Here is a 22,660-nt window from a genome sequence, read left to right as displayed (position 1 = left end):
GAGAAACCGACTGCCAGGAATGATTTTTCATCGAATAGAATTGTGAAAAACACCTTGAGGATTGATTCTAAACAACGTTTGCCATGTTTCTGTCGATATTATGGAGCTAATTTGGAAAAAAGTTTGGCGTTGTAAGTGACTGCATTTTTGGTTTTTTTCCTAGCCAAATGCGATGAACAAAACGGAGCTATTCCTCTTACACAAATAATATTTTTGGAAAAAATGAACATTTGCTATCTAACTGAGAGTCTCGTCATTGAAAACATCCAAAGTTCTTCAAAGGTAAATTATTTTATTTGAATGCTTTTCTTGTTTTTGTGAAAATGTTGCCTGCTGAATGCTAGGCTTAATGCTATGCTAGGCTATCAATACTCTTACACAAATGCCTGTGTAACTTTGGTTAAAGCATATTTTGAAAATCTGAGATTACAGTGTTGTTAACAAAAGGCTAAGCTTGTGTTTCAATATATTTATTTCATTTCATTTGCGATTTTCATGAATAGGAAACGTTGCATTATGGTAATGAGCTTGAGGCTATGATTACGCTCCCGGATACGGGATTGCTCGACGCTAGAGGTTAAATCAACTCTACGACTTTGTCAAAACCCTCCCACGTAGGGTTATCCAAAAAGGATTTCAAATCGAAAGTAGCCATTTTGAACAACTACACAAGAGCCAACAAATAGCAAACACTAATTCTACATCAGCTATGATGCTCAACACTGAACTAGACCACTATAACAATCTGCATGAGCGGCAGGGTGTCAATTATGACAGATCCCGGATGACCCCCCACTTATGTTACGAATCCCCTTTGGCCCGGCAGTCTAGGGGGGATGGTAACGAGACCCGTAACATAACTCATGCATATTATAATAGTGACAAAGTAAAAGTGCGAACGAAAAACCACAGACAACTTAATTACCGTCAAACACTCAGGGTTTATTTGAAAACTCACGGTCAAGGGGGGGCAGGAAAAGGGGCTGAGCTGGACCCAAGGAAAGAAACAAATATTTTTAAAAACATCCCTAAGCTAGACTAGCCTACTACTATACAGATAGCTAACTAACCAAAAATACAGTGGGTGGTCCGCCCAGTTCTACCTAGTGTTCTTAGACAAAGTAGTCCTACGGGTAGTGTATGCCCATGGGCAACATGTCATGGTTCCCCCTTTTTCCACCATTAAACATCATAACAAAACAATACTCACAGGTCGGGACAAAGTGAAATGGAGGTGCTAAAACAAACAAGAGAACTACCAAGAGATTGTAATGACATAGAGATATTGACAGAGCGATTGAGCTCTAGAGGAAACATAGGACAGGGTTTTTAAACCAAGGGAAAGGGGATGTGATAGGGTAATGGAAATATGAGTTGTGTCTTCTGATTGACGATTGATTGGTGACTGATTGGGGAGTGATGATTTCCACCTGTGAGGAGAGAAGGAGAGAAAAGAACACACAGGATATGGTTCTCAATCAGGGGCAGCTGTCTATCGTTGTCTCCGATTGGGAATCATACTTAGGCAGCCTTTTTTCCTTATGTCATTGTGGGAAGTTATCTATGTTAAGGGCACTATAACCCTTGTCAGCGACACGGTCGTGTCCTTGTTGTGTTGGCGACATTTTACAAAATAAGAAAAAAATTACACTCACCACGCTGCACCTTGGTCTCATCCCGAAGACGGCCGTGACAGTTTCATTGAAATGTACAGCTGTGTATTGTCCAGCAGTGCAAGTTAACATTATGTTTCCAGATGACATCACCAAGAGGTAAAATATATAGTGAAAACAATAGAGTTCCTTAAACAGAACCTTGAGGAACACCGACATTTACAGTTGATTTGTGGACAAACCGTCCACAGAGACAAACTGATGTCTTTCCGACAGATAAGATCTAAACCAGGCCAGAATTTGTCCGTGTAGACCAATTTGGGTTTCCAATCTTTCCAAAAGAATGTGGTGATTGATGGAATCAAAAGCAGCACTAAGGTCTAGGAGCATGAGGACAGATGCAGAGCCTTGGTCTGACGCCATTAAAAGGTAATTTACAACCTTCACGAGTGCAGTCTCAGTGCTATGATGGGGTCTAAAACCAGACTGAAGCATTTCGTATACATTGTTCGTCTTCAGGAAGGCAGTGAGTTGCTGCGCAACAGCTTTTTCATATTTTTTGAGAGGAATGGGAGATTTGATATAGGCCGATAGTTTTTTATATTTTCTGGGTCAAGGTTTGGCTTTTTCAAGAGAGGCTTTATTACTTCCACTTTTAATGAGTTTGGTACACATCCGGTGGATAGGGAGCCGTTTATTATGTTCATCATGCGAGAGCCAAGCACAGGAAGCAGCTCTTTCGGTAGTTTAGTTGAAATAGGGTCCAGTATGCACCTTGAAGGTTTAGAGGCCATGATTATTTTCATCATTGTGTCAAGAGATATAGTACTAAAACACTTGTCTCTCTTGATCCTAGGTCCTGGCAGTGTTGTGCAGACTCAGGACAACTGGGCTTTGGAGAAATACGCAGATTTAAAGAGGAGTCTGTAATTTGCTTTCTAATGGTCATGATCTTTTTGTCAAGTTCATGAATTTATCACTGCTGAAGTGAAAGCCATCCTCTCTTGGGGAATGCTGCATTTTAGTTAGCTTTGCGACAGTATCAAAAATCAATTTAGGATTGTTCTTATTCTCCTCAATTAAGTTGGAAAAATAGGATGACTGAGCAGCAATGAGGGCTCTTCGATACTGCTACTATTGTCTTTCCAAGCTAATCGGAAGACTTCCAGTTTGGTGTAGTGCCATTTCCGTTCCAATTTTCTGGAAGCTTGCTTCAGGCCTCTGGTATTGTCTGTATACCAGGAAGCTAGTTTCTTATGACAAGTGTTTTTTGGGTTTTAGGGGTGCAACTGCATCTAGGGTATTGCGCAAGGTTAAATTAAGTTAATCAATTAGGTGGTTAACCGATTGTTGTACTCTGACATCCTTGGGTAGGTGGAGGGAATCTGGAAGGGCATCTAGGAATCATTGGGTTGTTCGAGAATTTATAGCACGGCTTTTGATGATCCTTGGTTGGGATCTGAGCAGATTATTTTTTGCGATTACAAACGTAATAAAATGGTGGTCAAATAGTCCAGGATTGTGTGGAAAAAAATTAAGATCCACAATATTTATTCCACAGGAAAAAACTAGGTCCCTAGTATGACTGTGGCAGTGAGTAGGTCCGGAGACCTAACCCGGTCAATGATGGCTCTGAAAGCCTTTTGGAGTGAGACTGTGGACTTTCCCATGTGAATATTAAAGTCACCATAAATTTGAATATTATCTGCCATGACTACAAGGTCCGATAGGAATTCAGGGAACTAAGTGAATAACACTGTATACGCCTCAGGAGGCCTGTAAACAGTAGCTGTAAAAAGTGATTGAGTAGGCTGCATAGATTTCATGACTAGAAGCTCAAAAGATGAAAACGCAGTACTTTTTTTTGTATATTGAAATTTGGTATCGTAAAAACACCGCCACCTTTGCAGGATGTGCAGGGGATATGGTCACCAGTGTAGCCAGGGGGAGAGGCCTCATTTAACACAGTAAATTCATAAGGCTTACACGGGTTCCAACCCGGCTGCGCGTGTGCGCCATCATGCATCAATTTATTTTGTCCCCCTACACCAAACGCGATCATGACACGCAGGTTAAAATATCAAAACAAACTATGAACCAATTACATTAATTTGGGGACAGGTCGAAAAGCATTAAACATGTATGGCAATTTAGCTAGTTAGCTTGCACTTGCTAGCCAATTTGTCCTATTTAGCTAGCTTGCTGTTGCTAGATAATTTGTCCAGGGATATAAACATTGAGTTGTTATTTTACCTGAAATGCACAAGGTCTTCTACTCCGACAATTAATCCACACATAAAACGGCCAACCGAATAATTTCTAGTCATCTCTCCTCCTTCCAGGCTTTTTCATCGTTGAACTTATATGGTGATTGGCATCTACACTTTTACCACGACAACCGGCAAAACATTTCGTCTTTCAATCACCCACGTGGGTATAACCAATGAGGAAATGGCAGAGACAGGACTTTCAGCGCGATCTGCGTCAGAAATAGAAAGGAGTTCTATTTTAGCCCTTGGCAACGCAGACGCTCGTTGGCGTGCGCGACCAGTGTGTGTGCAATAATTGAATTACATCGATTTCTACATTTATTTTGCGACGCTCGCGCACGCGACGTGTCCGGTCTGGTCAGCATGTTAAGCCATGTTTCAGTCAGGCCAATCACATCAAGATTATGATCAGTGATTAGTTCATTGACTATATCTGCCTTGGAAGTTTAATTTATTAAATTTTTTCATTTCACCTTTATTTAACCAGGTAGGCTAGTTGAGAGCAAGTTCTCATTTACAACTGCGACCTGGCCAAGGTAAAGCAAAGCAGTGCGACACAAACAACAGCACAGAGTTACACATGGAATAAACAACATACAGTCAGTAACACAATAGAAAAAAGTCTATGTACAGCGTGTGCAAATTAGGTAGGACAAGGGAGGTAAGGCAATAAATAGGCCATAATGGCAAAATAATTACAATTTAGCAATTAAACACTGGAGAGATAGATGTGCAGAAGATGAATGTGCATGTAGAGATACTGGGGTGCAAAGGAGCAAAAATAAAGAGAGCATGCAGGTCGCAGTGGTGGGTAGTATATGGGGCTTTGTTGACTTTTATGGATGGCACTGTGATAGACAGCATCCAATTTGCTGAGTAGAGTGTTGGAGGCTATTTTGTAAATGACATCGCCGAAGTCAAGGATCGGCAGGATAGTCAGTTTTACGAGGGTATGTTTGGCAGCATGAGTGAAGGATGCTTTGTTGCGAAATAGAAAGACGATTCTAGATTTAATTTGGGATTGGAGATGCTTAATGTGAGTCTGGAAGGAGAGTTTAAAGTCTAACCAGACACCTAGGTATTTGTAGTTGTCTAAGTCAGAACCGTCCAGAGTAGTGATGCTGGACGGGCGGGCAGGTGGGAGCAGTGATCGGTTGAAAAGCATGCATTTAGTTTTACTTGCATTTAAGAGCAGTTGGAGGACACAAAAGGAGAGTTGTATGGCATTGAGGCTCGTCTGGAGGTTAGTTAACAGTGTCCAAAGAAGGACCAGAAGTATACAGAATGGTGTCGTAGGCATAGAGGTGGATCGGAGAATCACCAGCAGCAAGAGCAACATCATTGATGTATACAGAGAAAAGAGTTGGCCCGAGAATTGAACCCTGTGGCACCCCCTACTCCCAGAGGTCCGGACAACAGGCCCTCCGATTTTACGCACCAGAGAAGGCTCGGCCTACAGCATTTCCTTCCAGAAGCCATGAGAAAATTGTCCGGCTGCGGGGACTGTGAGATAGGATTTATACTACTATCTGTACTTATTTGTGGCAGACATTGTTTAATCCTTTCCTACACTTAAATTACCCTTGCCCAACGATTGTGTCTGAATCTGGGCTTGCATACCTGCTATCCTCACCATAAGGCGATCGTTTCCCTGTATATTACGAGTACAGCAACTGCAATTAGAAGGCATAATGTTAATGTTACTACTTAGCTTCGGCTGGTGGAGGTTCTGTAGAACCATGTCCAGATAAAGCATCCGGGGTGAAAAAGTTGAAAGAAAAAAGTATAAAATGGTAATTAAAAAGTAAAAACCATGAAGTTGGCAGGTAGCAAAGTAACGCTAGCAACAAAATGCACAGCAGCACGTAAACAAGTCCACGAGTAAGGGGGGGGGGGTACTGTCACGGGTGCTTCCGCTTCCTCTCGAGGGCGCCAGGTTGCCCATCATTATACACACCTTTCACCATCGTTATGCGCTTCATTGGACTCACCTGGACTCCTTCACATTTTTGATTGCCTCCTCTACATCTGCCTATTCCTCAGTTTGATCCTCGTGTCAGCATTAATGTTGTTATGTTATCCCTGTCCAGACGCTGTTTGTGTTTTGTTTCATGTCCGTTATTCATTAAATGTTCACTCCCTGTACTTGCTTCTTGTCTCCCAGTGTCTGTCCTTACAGTTACCCCAAGACCTGATGCTCTGGTACCACCTACTGGATGGGAGCAGAGGAAACAGACCATGGCTCGGTAACTGGAGACTTTGGCAATTTTTCGAGCCTTTCTCCGACATTGCCTGGCATGATTGTCTTGGATGGCTGGGAGCTCGCCCCCAGTGATGCACTGGGCCGTCCGCACCACCCTTTGTAGGGCCTTGCAATCAAGGGAGGTGCCGTTGCCATACCAGGTGGTGATACAACCAGTCAAGATGCTTCTGTAAAAGTTATTGATGATCTATGGGGCCATGCCAAATCTCCTCAACCTCCTGAGGGAAAAGAAACACTGTCATGCCTTCTTCATGACCATGCTGGTGTGAGAGGACCATGTTAAGTCCTCAGTGATGTGGTCAACAAGGAATTTGACTCTCTTGATCTCTCCACTTACAAGTGTTGACCAGTTAACTAACATCGGCCTCAGAGAGACAGATCACCCAGTCCTCCGGAACAGCGGGGACCGCCATGCAAGTCTTGGTGTTGTTTTTGTCGAAGCGTGCATGAAAAGCATTAAGTTTGTTCAGTAGGGAGGTATCGTGTCGTCCGCTATCATTTAAACGATTAAGGAATTAAGATTGCCAAATGGTTATATTAATCAATCAGTCACTTGCTTTGCATCTATCGCTCCCCCACACATTTGAGAATGATTGTACTCTTTTTGAAAGCTTGGTGTTTTTTAAAACTTGTTCAATGTCCCATAATGCGTTGAAGCCTTTGCACAGTGGTATTGATTGTTTATGTGCCTATTTCAAAATATCTATCTTGTTCCTTCTATGGACTGATCATGTGTTACTTCAAATCAAATCAAATATATTTATATAGCTCTTCTTACATCAGCTGATATCTCAAAGTGCTGTACAGAAACCCAGCCTAAAACCCCAAACAGCAAGAAATGCAGGTGTAGAAGCACGGTGGGTAGGAAAAACTCCCTAGAAAGGCCAAAACCTAGGAAGAAACCTAGAGAGGGACCAGGCTATGAGGGTTGGCCAGTCCTCTGCTGGCTGTGCCGGGTGGAGATTATAACAGAACATGGCCAAGATGTTCAAATGTTCATAAATGACCAGCATGGTCAAATAATAATCACAGTTGTTGTCGAGGGTGCTGCAAGTCAGCACCTCAGGAGTAAATGTCAGTTGGCTTTTCATAGCCGATCATTAGGAGTATCTCTACCGCTCCTGCTGTCTCTAGAGAGTTGAAATGAGCAGGTCTGGGACAGGTAGCACGTCCGGTGAACAGGTCAGGGTTCCATAGCCGCAGGCAGAACAGTTGAAACTGGAGCTGCAGCACACCCAGGTGGACTGGGGACAGCAAGGAGTCATCATGCCAGGTTGTCCTGAGGCATGGTCCTAGGGCTCAGGTCCTCCGAGAGAGAGAAAGAAATAGAGAATTAGAGAGAGCATACTTAAATTCACACAGGACACCGGATAAGACAGGAGAAGTACTCCAGATATAACAAATTGACCCTAGCCCCCTGACACATAAACAACTGCAGCATAAATACTGGAGGCTGAGACAGGAGGGGTCAGGAGACACTGTGGCCCCATCCGATGATACCCCCGGACAGGGCCAAACAGGAAGGATATAACCCCATCCACTTTGCCAAAGCACAGCCCCCACACCGCTAGAGGGATATCTTCAACCACCAACTTACCATCCTGCGACAAGGCCGAGTATAGCCCACAAAGATCTCCGCCACGGCACAACCCAAGGGGGGGGCGCCAACCCAGACAGGAAGATCACGTCAGTAACTCAACCCATTCAAGTGACGCACCCCTCCTAGGGACGGCATGAAAGAGCACCAGTAAGCCAGTGACTCAGCCCCTGAAATAGGGTTAGAGGCAGAGAATCCCAGTGGAGAGAGGGGATCCGGCCAGGCAGAGACAGCAAGGGCGGTTCATTGCTCCAGAGCCTTTCCGTTCACCTTCACACTCCTGGGCCAGACTACACTCAATCATATGACCCACTGAAGAGATGAGTCTTCAGTAAAGACTTAAAGGTTGAGACCGAGTCTGCGTCTCTCACATGGGTAGGCAGACCATTCCATAAAAATTGAGCTCTATAGGAGAAAGCCTCCAGCTGTTTGCGTAGAAATTCTAGGGACAATTAGGAGGCCGACGTCTTGTGACCGTAGCGCACGTGTAGTTATGTACGGCAGGACCAAATCGGAAAGATGGGTAGGAGCAAGCCCATGTAATGCTTTGTAGGTTAGCAGTAAGACCTTGAAATCAGCCCTTGCCTTAACCTCTTGGAACCACCCCCTCCGGATCCGGGATAATTGTCATCAACTACGCTAAATAGCATAGCGCAACGGTCAAATAATCTTACTAGAAAATATTCATATTCATGAAATCACAAGTGAAATATAACGAAACACAGCTTAGCCTTTTGTTAATCACCCTGTCGTCACAGATTTTGAAATTATGCTTTACAGCGGAAACAATACAAGCGTTTATAAGTTTATCGATATACTAACAAAACATTATGTACACCTAGCGGCAGGTAACTTGGTCATGAAAATCAGAAAAGCAATCAAATTAATCGTTTACCTTTGATGAGCTTCGGATGTTTCACTCACGAGACTCCCAGTTAGACAGCAAATGTTCCTTTTGTTCCATAAAGATATGTTTTATATCCAAATACCTCCATTAGTTTGATGCGTTATGCCTAGGAATCCACCGGAAATAGCGGTCACGACAACGCAGACAAAAATTCAAAATTATATCCATAATATCGACAGAAACATGGCAAACATTTTTTATAATCAAACCTCAAGGCGTTTTTCAAATATCTATTTGATAATATATCAACCAGGACAGTTGGCTTTTCACTAGGACCGGGAGGAAAAATGGCTACCTCTCTGTTTTGCGCAAAAATCACACAGAGCCAACAACTGACCACTTAGGCAATGTGGACGTTTAAAAACATTAAGATCCACAACATTTATTCCATGGGACATTTATTCCAAAACTAGGTCCAGAGTATGACTGTGACAGTGAGTAGGTCCAGAGACATGTTGGACAAAACCCACTGAGTCCTTCCAACTTCCTGTAATATACATTTAGATAATACATATTTTTGAATCATTCATTGTTAATGTAGTTCTTGCCACATGCTTTGAGCGTTGGCGCAAGTGTAGAAGGATTCCACCTTTTTCTGGTATTGTCACCTTGCATATTTGATGGCTCATTCGTAGCCTTGTCCATAGCCTCAGGGTTATTTGCTATAGCCCTATGTGTGGTGGCCCTGTCCTTTAGTTTGGCACATATCTCAGTGTTAATCCAGGGCGTCTTTTAATTAATGACCATCAAAAGGCTATGACCCACAACTGCTGCTCACCCAAAGGGAACACCCTTCTGTGGTTTCTGCTGGCCTTTTGATCCTCAGCCTCTGAACTATTATAATCTGCAAGCCATTTCGGTGTTCCCCTTGTCATTAAGAGGGGGTGGCTCTATTTTTAAACAGTCTGCCTAACACTCAGCTTTATGTCATCTTGACAATGATATATTTGGCCATTTTAGTGTTTCTTTCCGCTTTCGGAAAGAAGAGTCTTTCTACTGTATGAGCGTGAGCACAGTAGATGTATGTGACGAGCTCCACCCGCAGCATGACACCACATTCCGTGGGCAGTGGATAGGAAATACAAGGCTGTCCTCATGGCTTGGTAATTTCCTTCATAGCCAAACCACTGTCTCTCTTGTTTTGGTTCTTGTCTTACCTCATCAATGTAAACTGAGCTGGCCGAGGTCTACTCATGAAAGACACCATGTGCTCTGTGAGCAAGTAGTCATGCAAGCGTTTGCACGCAAAATATCCTCTCCAAAACATCAGCCTGTCTTTGGTTTTCATGTTGCTCTCATTGGTGTTTTGCGTCAGTTAATCCGTGACAGTTTTATCTCAGTTAATCAACTCAATGCCAATAATATAAAAAAGACTTGAGTTAGTATCTGATAGACGGTTTCCATGATGATGGAATTCTTGTGCATGTGTGTGTGTGTTTGTGCCTGTGTGTGTGTGTGTGTGTGTGTGTGTGTGTGTGTGTGTGTGTGTGTGTGTGTGTGTGTGTGTGTGTGTGTGTGTGTGTGTGTGTGTGTGTGTGTGTGTGTGTGTGTGTGTGTGTGTGTGTGCGCGTGCGCTCACACATAAGGTCAAATATAGGGCTGATCTTCTTTTATGGTTTATGCTTATGGGTAACCCATTGCTTTGTGTTTTATGAATTTACCACACTGGACTGAATATGCGTAGAACACATTTTCAGAGATTTCCCAAAACCAAAAACAACACATTTCTGTTTTAGTGTACATCCTTTTAACTTTAATGGTGAAGCGAAACAAAACAAAAATACTTTAAAATAAATTAGATAGAAAACTTAGCCACAAGCACGTTTTTGATTTGTACAACAAAGCAATGCAACATATTGGTATCTGGATATCCACATATACAGAATAAAATATTATTTTATTCCACTTGTTTCAGTGTCAATTATTTTGTATTAATAAAATAAAATGAAAACAAATACAACCACATTTTTTTTTCTTCTTTTTTAAAATGTTTTCTCTATTAATATTTTTGTATGCATCAATGCAAAATGTAAGATACATTGTGCTTCTATAATGTTTGATGAGTCTATACTTCAAGACACAACTTTGTGAGAGAAGGTTTCGGTAACACTTTATTTGACATCCCATTTTAAATGTGCATACTTTGCATGGTATTAACCAATAATCTATGTGCAATGGATACTTTCTTGGACAGTACTTCAACACTATCAGCATTGAAATAGAATTGAATACAACTGGTATCTGCTGTATCTAGTACCAAATGGTATATTGTGAAGCTTGTGTCAATGAATGTATCTAGTACCAAATGGTATATTGTGAAGCTTGTGTCAATGAATCTCAAGGAAGCTAAAGTGTAATGACTATGTATTGATAAGGCAATTTCTAAATAACTACCCGGTAAACAGTGGGCAGTAAAATAAAGTGTTACTAAGTTTCGAATTGCTTAATTTCAGACATCGAAAGAAACCAACCCTCCAAACAATTTGTTTTACTTTTTGTAAGATGGGACCTTCCAATATTTGGTGAGATATTTGGAAATATTAAACTGTTTTAACTAGATCTTCAGGATATTTCCAAATTCAATGGACACATTCATTTTCCTCCAAAACACGACAACATTGGCCTACATAAGTGCTTTTTTTTCAGTTACATTAATAATACACTCTCCAACAACATAGTAATATGTGAAAAACATAGGTCAGAGTGAAGCATTATGGGAAATTACGTTTATGTGCAGGAGCTGAAGGAATGTTTGGGCACTGATGCTAGGCTATGCTAATGCTGACCTGGACGTCTTTGTGAAGTGATTGCTAACAGCCTCACAATGACAGTTGGCAATGCTCACACAAACTCTTTGGTGTGGTCAAAAAAATGCTGTAGTCATAAATGTGTTTACGTGTTCTCGAAATGTTTTAAACTCATGTGCTCTATTGATTTGTCCATTCATAAGTGCTTTTTAACCTCTTTTAGAATACCGTTTATATGTGTGACTAGGCTGATCAGAATGTTGGTATAGTGCAAACTGAAAACGTTCGTAACGTTTTTAAAAACAATAAACAATAATATTATTATCAATAACAAAAATTAGAATAATTATACATAGAGAAATGTTTGGTTCCAGCATCTGGTCAAACTTGTTTCTTTCAAGTATCTCTCAACACACACACACCACACACACACAAACACAGGCACACTAAAACAAACGTAAAACATAGTTTAAAAAAGTTTTCCTTTTTTATGTTTTGAAAAAGTAAACAATTGAGAAAATGAAACAGGCAAAATAAAAATACAAATCGTAATACTTGACAAGTTGCATAGTTTTGAGATTTTTCAGGCACCTCATTCGCATGGTCTCTCGTCTTGCAGTGCATTAAAGGAGCAACTACACCGTATCTGGGTCACATAAATATCCTCTCACCTCACTCTCTTTGTTTTGTAACAAAAATATATTAAATATTATTTTCTTTTTTTTCTGAAAGTGCCGCAGAGACTTCTCTGAGTTGTAGATACCCCCTGGACTTGCCGACGACCGGAGAACAAGCCAGTCATCAAGTCCAAAAAGGAGTCGGTCTTGACAAGTGTCATGCGCTTAAGAGAGAGTGAGAGATAAAGGGAGAAGGGGAGAAGAACAGTGACTCAATGCATTCTCCTTCCTTCATCTACCTCCTCTTCTTTCATTTAGTTCTTTCTCTCTGGGCATGAGACCAACCTCCCAGCCCCTCTAGTTCCGCTAGGCTTTTAGGAGCAGCCACACTCCTCTACGACCATGTTCTGGATATCCTTTTTGACGATCTTCTGCTCCTCGTTGTAGTAGAGCATGGACATGGCGCGTAGCCGCGTCGGCACGCAGCACGACTTGATGTTCTGGAAGGGTGCGTAGCCCCGTATGCGGTAGTGGTTGATGACAGTGGAGTGGAAGGACAGCGAGGAGCCTGTAATGCTGGCCACATGGCTGGGGCAGTCGCCTTCGCAGTAGTTGGCGTGGTAGCCCCCTGGCGCTATGATCCAGTCACTCCAGCCAATGTCCTTGAAATTGACGTAGAACTGGCGCTTGCAGCAGGCACTCACCTTGCCGTCGCACTCCAGGCCCCGCTTGCGGCGCCGCCGTGGCTCACCGCCCTCACCCTGCTGCACCACTGCCATCAGGAAGGGCCGGTGGGACTGCTCCCGCTCCTGGCCGCTGCTGGCCGACACCAGGATGGGCGTGGCGCCAGCGTTGGCACACAGCGGGCAGGAGACCCTCAAACTGAGTGTACTGCCGCCGCGCTTCAGCAGGGCCTGGACGCTGGCCGAGACTGGAAAAGTGTGCCAGCCGCTGCGCCGCGTGTCCACCACCTTCTCAGCCAACGGCACCGGCGCCGTCTCCTCACGGCCGTCTCCACCACGGTGCTGCTGCAGCAGGCGGATAGTGACCTTGGCACGGCTGCGGTTGGTCTTGGCTAGCCGGAGGAAGATCCATACATTAGCCTCCACCAGAGACAGCTCGCCGCCCTCCTTGGAGATGAGGAAGTTGACCGCGCCCTGGGAGTCGCCTACAGAGGAGAAGTAGAGAGAGGATCGGAGGATTAGATTAGTAAAACTCTGTAATAAAGTCTGAGCTCATATCAGTGTAAGTGAAGGCTTTGCTGCCTGGTCCTTGAACTCCAACGGCCACATCTGAGTCTGATGGGGTGTGATAGGGCCACATCAATGGGACAGAGTAATTTTAGGCATGGCGCACGTATCATTAGCATTGCCTTGCTTGACATGACTTCACACACAGTAAAGTTCTGAATTAACTTTCAATTAGTTTTCAATTAACTTTTTGGGGTTCAATAAATCAGAAAATGTGGGGACGTCATTTGGAAATGAATGTGTTATGTGCAATGCTAACAACAAAGTGAAAAGTATTTACAGGAGAGAGTCAAAATGTACATTTTGGGTACAACATGCAAATATGTTTTGTGACCTGTACACAGTCACTCACTGCACACACACACACACACACACACACACTCATTCACAAGCACGAGCAAGCACATGGCATGACACAACACAAGAGGACTGTCCATGACGTACTTAACAAACCCATCACAGAATATAATATGACATGGCAAAACAAACTTTGTGTCACCTTTACTGGTGATCATTATGGCAGCACACAATAGCCAGAGGCAAGTCTTTCAGAAATGTAGAGTAAGAGGTTGAAGGATGTCAGTTATTACCCATAATAAGTACCCTTTTCACAAGCAGATGTGAATTCACTTGTGATGTGGCAACGTGTCTTCACTAGTGTCACTATGGGAGGCCTGCTGGTGTATTTGAGCTCAAATCTCTCAGCTCTGGATCAAAACTGGCTCATGTCCATGGCCCTAAGCAGAGGCATGGAGCAAGCCTCTGGAAAGCTTCTTCTAACAGATCATTTAGAACGTCTAGGCTAATCCCTTGCATTTACATAGGCAAATCTTTACAAAGTGATGTCTCAACAGCACATACTGTAAAGCTCACTTTCTGGCTATTAACTTTGGCTCTGTGTGCTCAGAGTAAGATATTCCTTTCCTCTCTCTTTTTGTGGACAGACACTGCGTGTTGTTGATGAGCTAAATGTCCACAGTGGCTGTGGTGTCATTATTAGATGGGTCTGTTTTTTTTAACTACACAAATGTCGCTTGAGTTGGACAGCCAGCATTTGTCATTGTAGACTCTCCCTCTAAGAAATCCCAATGAGCCCCAAAGTATTCCTAGTACTTCCATGGAGGTCATCATCAATGCATTCTGTTTGTTTACCCCACATTTGGTTGCAACAACAATGGCGACAGTTCTCTCTGTGTGTGTGTTTTTGTGCGTGTGTCCACAGACCATACCCATCTGTCCAAACACAGCCGCTGCATCACAAACGCAGCCTAAAAATAATGGGCGTTTGCCAGCGGTGGCTCCGTCCATTGTTCCTACTTAATCCTGCACTGGTGCAAAAGAATGGGACTTGCGTTAGAGTTTCCTAAGCTGTACAAACCAAAGGGGGCCCTAACCCAAAGAAAACCCGCCCTTGGAAGTACATTTGAGTACACCGCTGCTCAACATGGTCCCTGAAAACATTTGTGAGAAAAGAAAGGGGAAAAGACTAAAGAGAGGTACAGTAATCCCTGAACAATAAACACCAATTGTGCTGACAAGAAGGACAGTTTGCGCAGCTGTCGCACACACAAAGATAGAAAATAACATTGACACATTCCTACCTCCCCCTTTGCTTGTCTTCAAAAAAAGGAGATGAGGAGTGAGGGATGGGCACGAAATACCTGAAAGCTTAGAGGAGTATAAGTGGGGGGCGGGGGGGTTCTCTTCTATCCAAGTACTCTCCTAATGAATGTGTCCAATAATCCCACTCTTTATCCAGTTTACCTTTGGAGGGAATAATGGCCTTTGAACTTTTTGATCCTTGAGGTTCCAGTCATATTTTATGGAGTTCTAATGCTCCAACAGCCACTCCTGAGGCATCATTTCCATGAAAAACATAACAGAAAGATGTCACTATAACACACTATTGAGGCATATCTTGTTTACCAATTTAAGAGAAATGGAAATTGTTTTATAAAGGTTTACTACCTAATTTGAGGAATGCCTAGAAATTCACATGAACTCAATCCTATACAATCTGTGTCATTTTATCAGATTTTTTTGCAACCTGAGGTGAACTGCAAGTTGCGGTGGAGATAGCAGCTTTAATACCTGCCAACTCAAAGTCCACTAGTAGACCTACTTTCAGAGCAGACTAAACAGAGTACTTTTTTTCATATTTGCGTCTTGGCAGCTGCAATTTTTTAAGAGTTCTGGTTTGATAGATCAAGCACTGAAAGATTATGGCTTAATGTCTCCTGGACAGCATCAGGTATAACCACGTTTTATTTGTAAATATCTGAATTATATGAATGATCATCTTGATAAGTAAAAGGCTAAATGCATTTCTTGAAAAATGTAACGTTGTTCACAGAATTGTAGCTGCATTTTTCTCTGAACGTGCCAATCATCTCATTCCTCCCAAGTGGATCGCTCTTCAATTTCGTACTTGCCTGCTCTAACAGCCATATGTGGCTCTCAAGATGCTCCAGGAATGTTCCTGGTATGTTCTAATGACAATGACAGCAATGTTTGGAGAGCTCTTGTACAAATAACCCAGTGTTCTATGAATGCCATTAGGATATACGTTAGATGTTATCACTCACCAACAAATTGAATCAGTTACATTTTAAGAATGCCTCTAAAACATGCATTGCAATTGTCTTATAATAAACTTGTAAAAAAATTTTGGAGGCTATCTCATGTGTACCTGAAGTCATTCCAATAGCATTCCCTAAACACTATTACAGGTTACAAGTCTAAGCCTTGGCTCATTGACTAGCACATTCATAAAGGGCAAAAACGACAGTAAAAAAAATGTATCGTAAGGAACAAGGTTTTGAAGTGTCTCTCCTATATCTAGGAGAGGAGATAGGAGATATAGGAAAAGCTCTGTAAATATTTTTGGTTTTCTGGACACATATTTCGTTTTCTTTGTTGGCACAAAACTGCCAAACTTCCGTTCTTTTTTTTTTTACCGGAACCAGGTTACCTTCAGACAAGTCCTATGACACTTGTGGGGGTCGAGAGCAAAACATATAGTTGTCATTTTAGTTTTTAGGCCAAACCGTTCAGACGCTAACGTTTTCATGAGGAGGCCGATTTTTGGGACGTATATCCTAATGTCATTCATAGAACACTGGGTTATTTGTACAAGAGCTCTCCAAACATTGCTGTAGCTCGGCCACCTTCCACCGCAGGTGTGGAAGGCCGGTATAAGCAGATGTGGTGGATTGAGACGCAGCCCATGCAAAAACAAAACAGATTTTTGTTACTTATTATGTTACTTAGGTTGATGCACGGATTTGTAAATCGTAACCCTTTGGAAAAAGTCAAACTAACATTCCATCTTGGCTGAGTTGATCAACTGACCACTGACTGACCACAGGAATCGCAAAGGTCAGTTGTGCCATCAGTCAAGTAGACCCTTTCACTTACTTCCCGGGACTCTCAGCCTTGCCATCTGGTGCTCCACTATCTCAATGTCAAAAAGAATCTGTGCTGGCCTCTTTGGAAGGAGATGAACCAGCGGTGGGCTTCATTTATGACCCTGTACACACAATTAGACACCCAAACCCAGGAAGCATTCGCTCTGAGGCACAGCAGGCCAAGGCATCACAGGCCAAGGCACTCCCAAGACCAATGAGAAAAGTTTGGGAGAAACACTCTAACCTTTGAAGACTGGGAGACACTCTGTCTCTATCTAGCTGCTTTATTAATAATTTCTGTTTGGCTGGACTTTGATAAAGGAACTAGAACCGTCTCTATGAATCAACGTTTTGCCTGTCTTAGAGTCGGGACATTTTCTTGACGCGCTTTTGGAGTAGGCCTTGGCAGCATAATCATAATTTGGAGACATCAGAAATGACTCTGTGTCGGCCATGTCACGCCTAGGCTCTTATAAAGGGCTTTGGCCTCACATTTCTAAACATATTCTATTGCTCTGACTGCTAGCAACTAGCACAATAATGAATGGTAGTGACAGCATTGAGGAAAAAAAACTTTTGAGAATTTTCCTTTTTCCTTCAATATGTCTTTGGGGCAATGCTTTTTTTTTAGTGTTCTGCTTTTAGCAGCACTGATGGTTCATTCATTGCATATACAGATATAGGATCTTAATTTGATCACCATGTTGCAGGATACATTTCTTTTTAATGCAGTAAATGTTAAACTTGTAGTGTATTTGAAATTTTAGACTTGATGTATTGCAATTGTCTTGTAAACTGGCTAAAATGAAGATCCTGCATCTGTATACTGTTCCCAAGGGAGAGATGAGACCATAGATGTGGGAAGTAGGGGGGGGGGGGGGTGCAGCTCCCCCGACAAAATGAAAAATAATAATAATAATAACCCCCCCAACCCCCCCCCCCCCCCCCCCCCCCCCCCCCCCCCGGCCATGGATGACACAATATCTAATATCACAGTAGTTAAACAGTAGTTAAACCTCTCAACCATGCAGGTTGACAAGCCAAACAAGAGACTCAAGGTTATAAATGCCAATTTAGGCTACAGTACAAGAATGTGCCATTGTATGCCATTTTGGACCATCATCTAAAAGTAATGGAATATTATTGGAGAGGCATGTGAAGGGAGCCACTCTTTTGTAACTGATGTGGAATGTGACCAAGTCAATGTCAGCCTCTCAAGTCCTTGTGAGAGGAGTCCTTGAGGTTGATAACTGTGCTGAATACACAAAATACATGACCGAGGAGGCCATTTTATTGGAACAATTAATTAACTTACACTTAATAGGCAGAGGATAGCTGTTTTCTCATACAAATCGACATGTTAAAAAGCTTCTGTCTAATGCTTATCTCTAAGCCAAAACACCTGTAGTCTATGTAGCCTAATCAACATGGCCGGAGAATGCGGTGCAGTGAGAGATACACTGTGACCGGAAGATAAATGTGGACATCGGAATTTCACTAATGATGTGTTTAATTAATTGCTGTCCTCCACGGGTAGGTGGGTTGAAAGGGAGAGTGAATGCAGACTGTGGAGGAAATTGGCACTACCAGTATTCGACTCTTTCCCCCCAGTGAGCAAGGTTTTTTCATGGGAGACTGTCCCAACGGCCCAAAATAATTATTGAGGTCCATATTCCGTTGAATGAAGCAATTATATGCAGCAGAACACCCCTACTGCACGGTTAACCCTAGTTATTTACATGTTTTTTATTATTATGAAAGACCCCCAATCGGAAGTGTGGGAGTCCACTCTTACTTTTTAATCTAAAGTTCATTCAAACGCCTATTCATATCAAACGGGAATGTTATGGGTTTTATATTTAAGCAATCAAGTACAGAGAACGTGAATGTGGAACCCAATGGTGACCCACACAGAAATCTGAAAGATTTCTTGAGTAGCCCACTCATGTCAAAACTGCTCTGAATAAAGATGATGTAACTAAAGTCAGGCCACATCAATTTCTCGTCACAAATGGACTTCATAGAATGATTTACTACTCACATGCTGATCACTTGGGCTTTGAAATAGGTTAATGACTAAACATTTGGTCTCAACGTATTAGCTGTGACTGCATCCAGTTTAATTCAACTTATTGAGTAATAATTTGCAGACAATATTTGTATAACTAGGGCCACAGTATGGGCAAATGATGCACTCTAGGGATACGAACCAGACTGTATCCCCATGTAGTGTGTATGGGCATAGCATGGTAAAGCCTTGCTAAGAGATGTATCAGTGAGAAATGTAGGCATAAGCAGAACAGAAAAAATTAACAAAATGTCTCTGTTGGAACTATATTTTCAATTGGAAATGTTGCATATCTTTTTGTCGGCTTGCTGATTTATGCTAAGGCTTTGGTGTAATATTTTGTCTGTCTGTTGAATTGATGTGAACTCGAGACATGGTATTTATGGTGGCATACAGATGTAGGATCATAATTTGATCACTTTTTTGTTGCTTTATTTCCACTTTAAAATGTCAAACTTGATTTGCCCTACAAAAAAAATGCATCAACCCCCCACAAAAAAATGTCCATGAATTGTAATCCACATCATAACTCACATTTCCTGTTACTGCAGGATTAACTGCAGGATTATTTTCCTCCTGTAGCGAACTGGCTCAAATTTGTACTCCCTGACTCAGGTATTCCTAAATAGTTCAACTGTTCTTTGAAGTGTATGCTGTTGAAAATGTCAGGGAGGGAACCTGGCTTCAGTAATGAGCAGCATAACATATTCTACTGCAAGGAAGGTAAGGAAAGGAAGGTAAGGAAAGGAAGGTAAGGAAAGGAAGGTAAGGAAAGGAAGGTAAGGAAAGGAAGGTAAGGAAAGGAAGGTAAGGAAAGGAAGGTAAGGAAAGTCTCTTTTGACTCGGCTTTGTTTCCTCAACCTCATGACTCACATAACCTCATGACTCACATAACCTCAATACATGAATCAATCAATGTAAAATGATTTTAACACGTTTTTCTCCAAATTCTGAATTGCAAAGTGTTGCTTTCACTGCCATGTTATAGCAACTTGACAACTCTTTCTAAGTTTACTGTAAAACACATTCTAGAATGAACATTTCTAGAATTCCTAAATTAAAGCTATTTAACTACCACTATACAAGAAGAGTCTACTTTGAAAATGTATGTAGTTTTCCTAGAATTCGTTGCTTGTACCTCAGGTTTTTTTTTTTTTTACCACATAACAGGAACAACAACTTGACATCACACAAGGGAGGAAATTCTCATTCAAGTCTAAGTATTGGTTTTAAACACACACTGTGTGAGTGTAAGTACTGCAGTGGGATTCGCTAAATTTAGTCTGTCAAGTCTTAGTGAAGAGAGGCTCTTGAACTCACTGCAAATGTCAGTCATGACTTGGAGTGTACATCCTTTACACTCTCATTCAAGCACTCCTCTCTCTCCCCCTGCTGCGACATAGACCCAAGACCACTCAAAATCACCTTGCCAATTATACAGTGCTGTATTTATGAATCCAATAACCCTGTCTCTGACCCTTTCCAAAATACTGTACCGTTAAACATTCTGCACCTTCAATGACAGTCACAGTTTGCATTGCAAGGAAAAAGGAACAATGTTCTTTCGCTGACACAGTTCAGCTTTTTCTATATCCCATTTCCCCCTCCTGGACTATCTGAGGCAGAGCAGACCCAGATCTCTCTACACATCACACGCTTGACAGCACCTTTGAACGCATCACTCCACAGTCAACAGCCATCTTTAAACCCGTCTTGGAAGAAGAAAAACGGAGTAGAGGCAGTAACTGGATAATAGTTATTTTTTGTTTAACCTGAGGAGCCTTTCTTTCAATAACTCTCTTTCTCGCTTGCTCACTCGCTCTCTCTCTTGCTCTACCGTTTCTGAGCAAAGCGCTTGCTTGGTCTCCCGGTGCGACCGCACCACTCTGAATAACATCACAGCTGAGGGACTCAAGCCTGGGGGATTTCTAAGCAGATAATTGGTATTCTTTAAATCAGCAGGAGGTCATTAAGGACCTTAAGGGAGGGGTGGCAGGGGAAGGGGAGGATGCAAGCACCTCTCTGGGTAGAGTCAACAGGTTCAACTGTTCTATCGCACAGGTGGAAATAAGCAGGTAGACACTACCCCCCTCCTCTCAAAGAATTAGGTCTGCAAACCTGCCAAACTGGGTTTCAGTCCTATAGCCTTTGTAACGTTTAGCAAGGCTGCCTGTTAGTTTTTTGCCTCCTTAGACAATAACCTTTCTGTTGTCCTTTCTATCACTCTATCTCTCTCTCACACACGCACGCACAATCACCCCACCACACACACCTGTGGCACTCACCAGCCTCTGCAAAGGTAATGATCTCAGTCGTCTCGGCCATGTCAGCGGGGTCGAGACGCCCGTGGCCCTCGTCCTCAATCTGGACGCTGCCGTCCTCGGCCACGCGTCCCACATGCAGCTTGCGGATGGCATTGAGCAGAGCAGCGCGGGGCACCGGATGCGTGACGTTGGGCCGTGCCTGCAGGTGCAGCATGTTGAGAATGTGCCTCTTCACCGCCTCCACCACGTCGGTTTTGCCGCCGTCCTCCTCCTCGTTTAGCCGTGCCAGGGCACATGACGGGCAGTTGGTGACCTCCGGTGCCAGCTGGGATTGGGACTGGGTTTGTGGTGGCGTCTGGCCACCACCCATCGCTAAGGAGTCCGCCATGGGCAAAGAGCTGCCACCGGCGCAGCTATGGGTAAAGAGCAGAAGGATCCCACTCAGCAGGGGCAGAGGAGACATCCTTGATGAGACGAGGTCTGCTGTCCAGACAACTAAGAGCAACTCAGCACGCACCAACTAGCAGGCGAAATGATGATTGGCAGAAAAAGTGTAGGTCCTCCTGCCAAAAGAGGGGTGGGGGGAAATCCTCCAGACAAAGTATACTTAAAAACTCTGGACAAATAAATACTAAAACTTGGACTAAAAGTTTTTAAAAAGTGACACCTTAAACTGAAGGAAAAGTGAGAACAAAAAAGTATAATCCTTGTATTGAAAAATGAGAGATGGATGGAGAAAGAGATGTGTGGACAGAAGATGGTCTTGCCAGTGCTGGAGCGGAGAGGATGGCTGGTCCTTTGGGAAGTTTTGTGTGGGAAGGGCAATCGTCTTCAGAAGGTTACCCCAGGGAAGTGGAGTTCTCTGTAGAGGTCTGGGAGTGCTCTCTGTGCTCAAGTTGAATGGTTTTGTGAGAGTGGGCAGGGCTCTGTCTTTGCTGTTTCTCTCTCTCTTTCTCTCTCTCCCTCTGTACTTCTCCCTGTGTCTTACCGTAATTATACCTTCCTCCTCCCTCCCCTTCCTCCTGATCCCACCCTTTACTATCTCACTACTTCTGACTCATGTGTTTCACTAACTTTGCCTTTATTTATTTATTTTGGATTGTACTGTGTCTCACAGTGGAAGGCTTGCAAAAGTGTTGTCCATTTTGATTAAACACATTTGAAAGTGCTTTAGTGGCAAATTATTTGCACTTCAAATGTTATTTTATCTTGTTGCTTCATCTCTTGTTGCTGCCAACCTCAACTTGCTCTGTTAAACTCACTTCTGTTAAATTCGAACACATGGTTGTTGGATTATTTCTAATATAATTGCACACATTTGTTTGCAGTGATGTACAGTAAGAAGTTATCATATGGCTTGTGTACATGTATTTAGACTATGTTAAAAGTTGAAACTCTTGAAGTACAAACATTCAACTCATTTTGAAGATGGGCATGATTAACTTGTCTGGTTACAATGGCTAGATAGTATACAATATTAGGATTTTGTTTCAAGGACTTAAATGCAGAATTTGTGGTCACTGGTAAACACCAATCAAAACACAAAAACTCCACAATGCGTCAAACCCACTATTACCCATGTTGTGTCATTGTTTTCCATGTATTTCTCCTCAGTTTGACGTGGATGGGATGATTTGGTTCTGTTTTTCCTAAGGCC

General features: G+C 42.6%; 1 protein-coding gene across 1 annotated transcript; it reads right to left on the bottom strand.

The window, feature by feature from the left end:
• Positions 1 to 12,144: 12,144 nt before the first annotated feature.
• Positions 12,145 to 21,881, bottom strand: LOC139366785 (inhibin subunit beta Aa). The gene is made up of 3 exons (XM_071104491.1): positions 21,389 to 21,881; positions 21,025 to 21,340; positions 12,145 to 13,182 (listed from the first exon to the last, which is right to left on the bottom strand). Exons 1-3 carry the CDS (start codon positions 21,464 to 21,466, stop codon positions 12,389 to 12,391), a joined length of 1,188 nt encoding a protein of 395 aa, XP_070960592.1. The 5' UTR covers positions 21,467 to 21,881; the 3' UTR covers positions 12,145 to 12,388.
• Between the last annotated feature and the right edge of the window lie 779 nt (positions 21,882 to 22,660).

The sequence above is a fragment of the Oncorhynchus clarkii genome, chromosome 15 (assembly GCF_045791955.1).
Source record: "Oncorhynchus clarkii lewisi isolate Uvic-CL-2024 chromosome 15, UVic_Ocla_1.0, whole genome shotgun sequence".
Lineage (NCBI taxonomy): Eukaryota > Metazoa > Chordata > Actinopteri > Salmoniformes > Salmonidae > Oncorhynchus > Oncorhynchus clarkii.
This window is presented reverse-complemented; position numbering and strand designations above follow the sequence as displayed.

Coding starts and splice junctions, on each gene's coding strand:
- LOC139366785 (XM_071104491.1), bottom strand. CDS start 21,466: ATGTCTCCTCTGCCCCTGCTGAGTGGGATCCTTCTGCTCTTTACCCAT. Junction 21,341..21,388: donor GTGGCAGCTCTTTGCCCATG/GCGGACTCCTTA, acceptor CCACAAACCCAG/TCCCAATCCCAGCTGGCACC. Junction 13,183..21,024: donor CATTACCTTTGCAGAGGCTG/GTGAGTGCCACA, acceptor TCTCCTCTGTAG/GCGACTCCCAGGGCGCGGTC.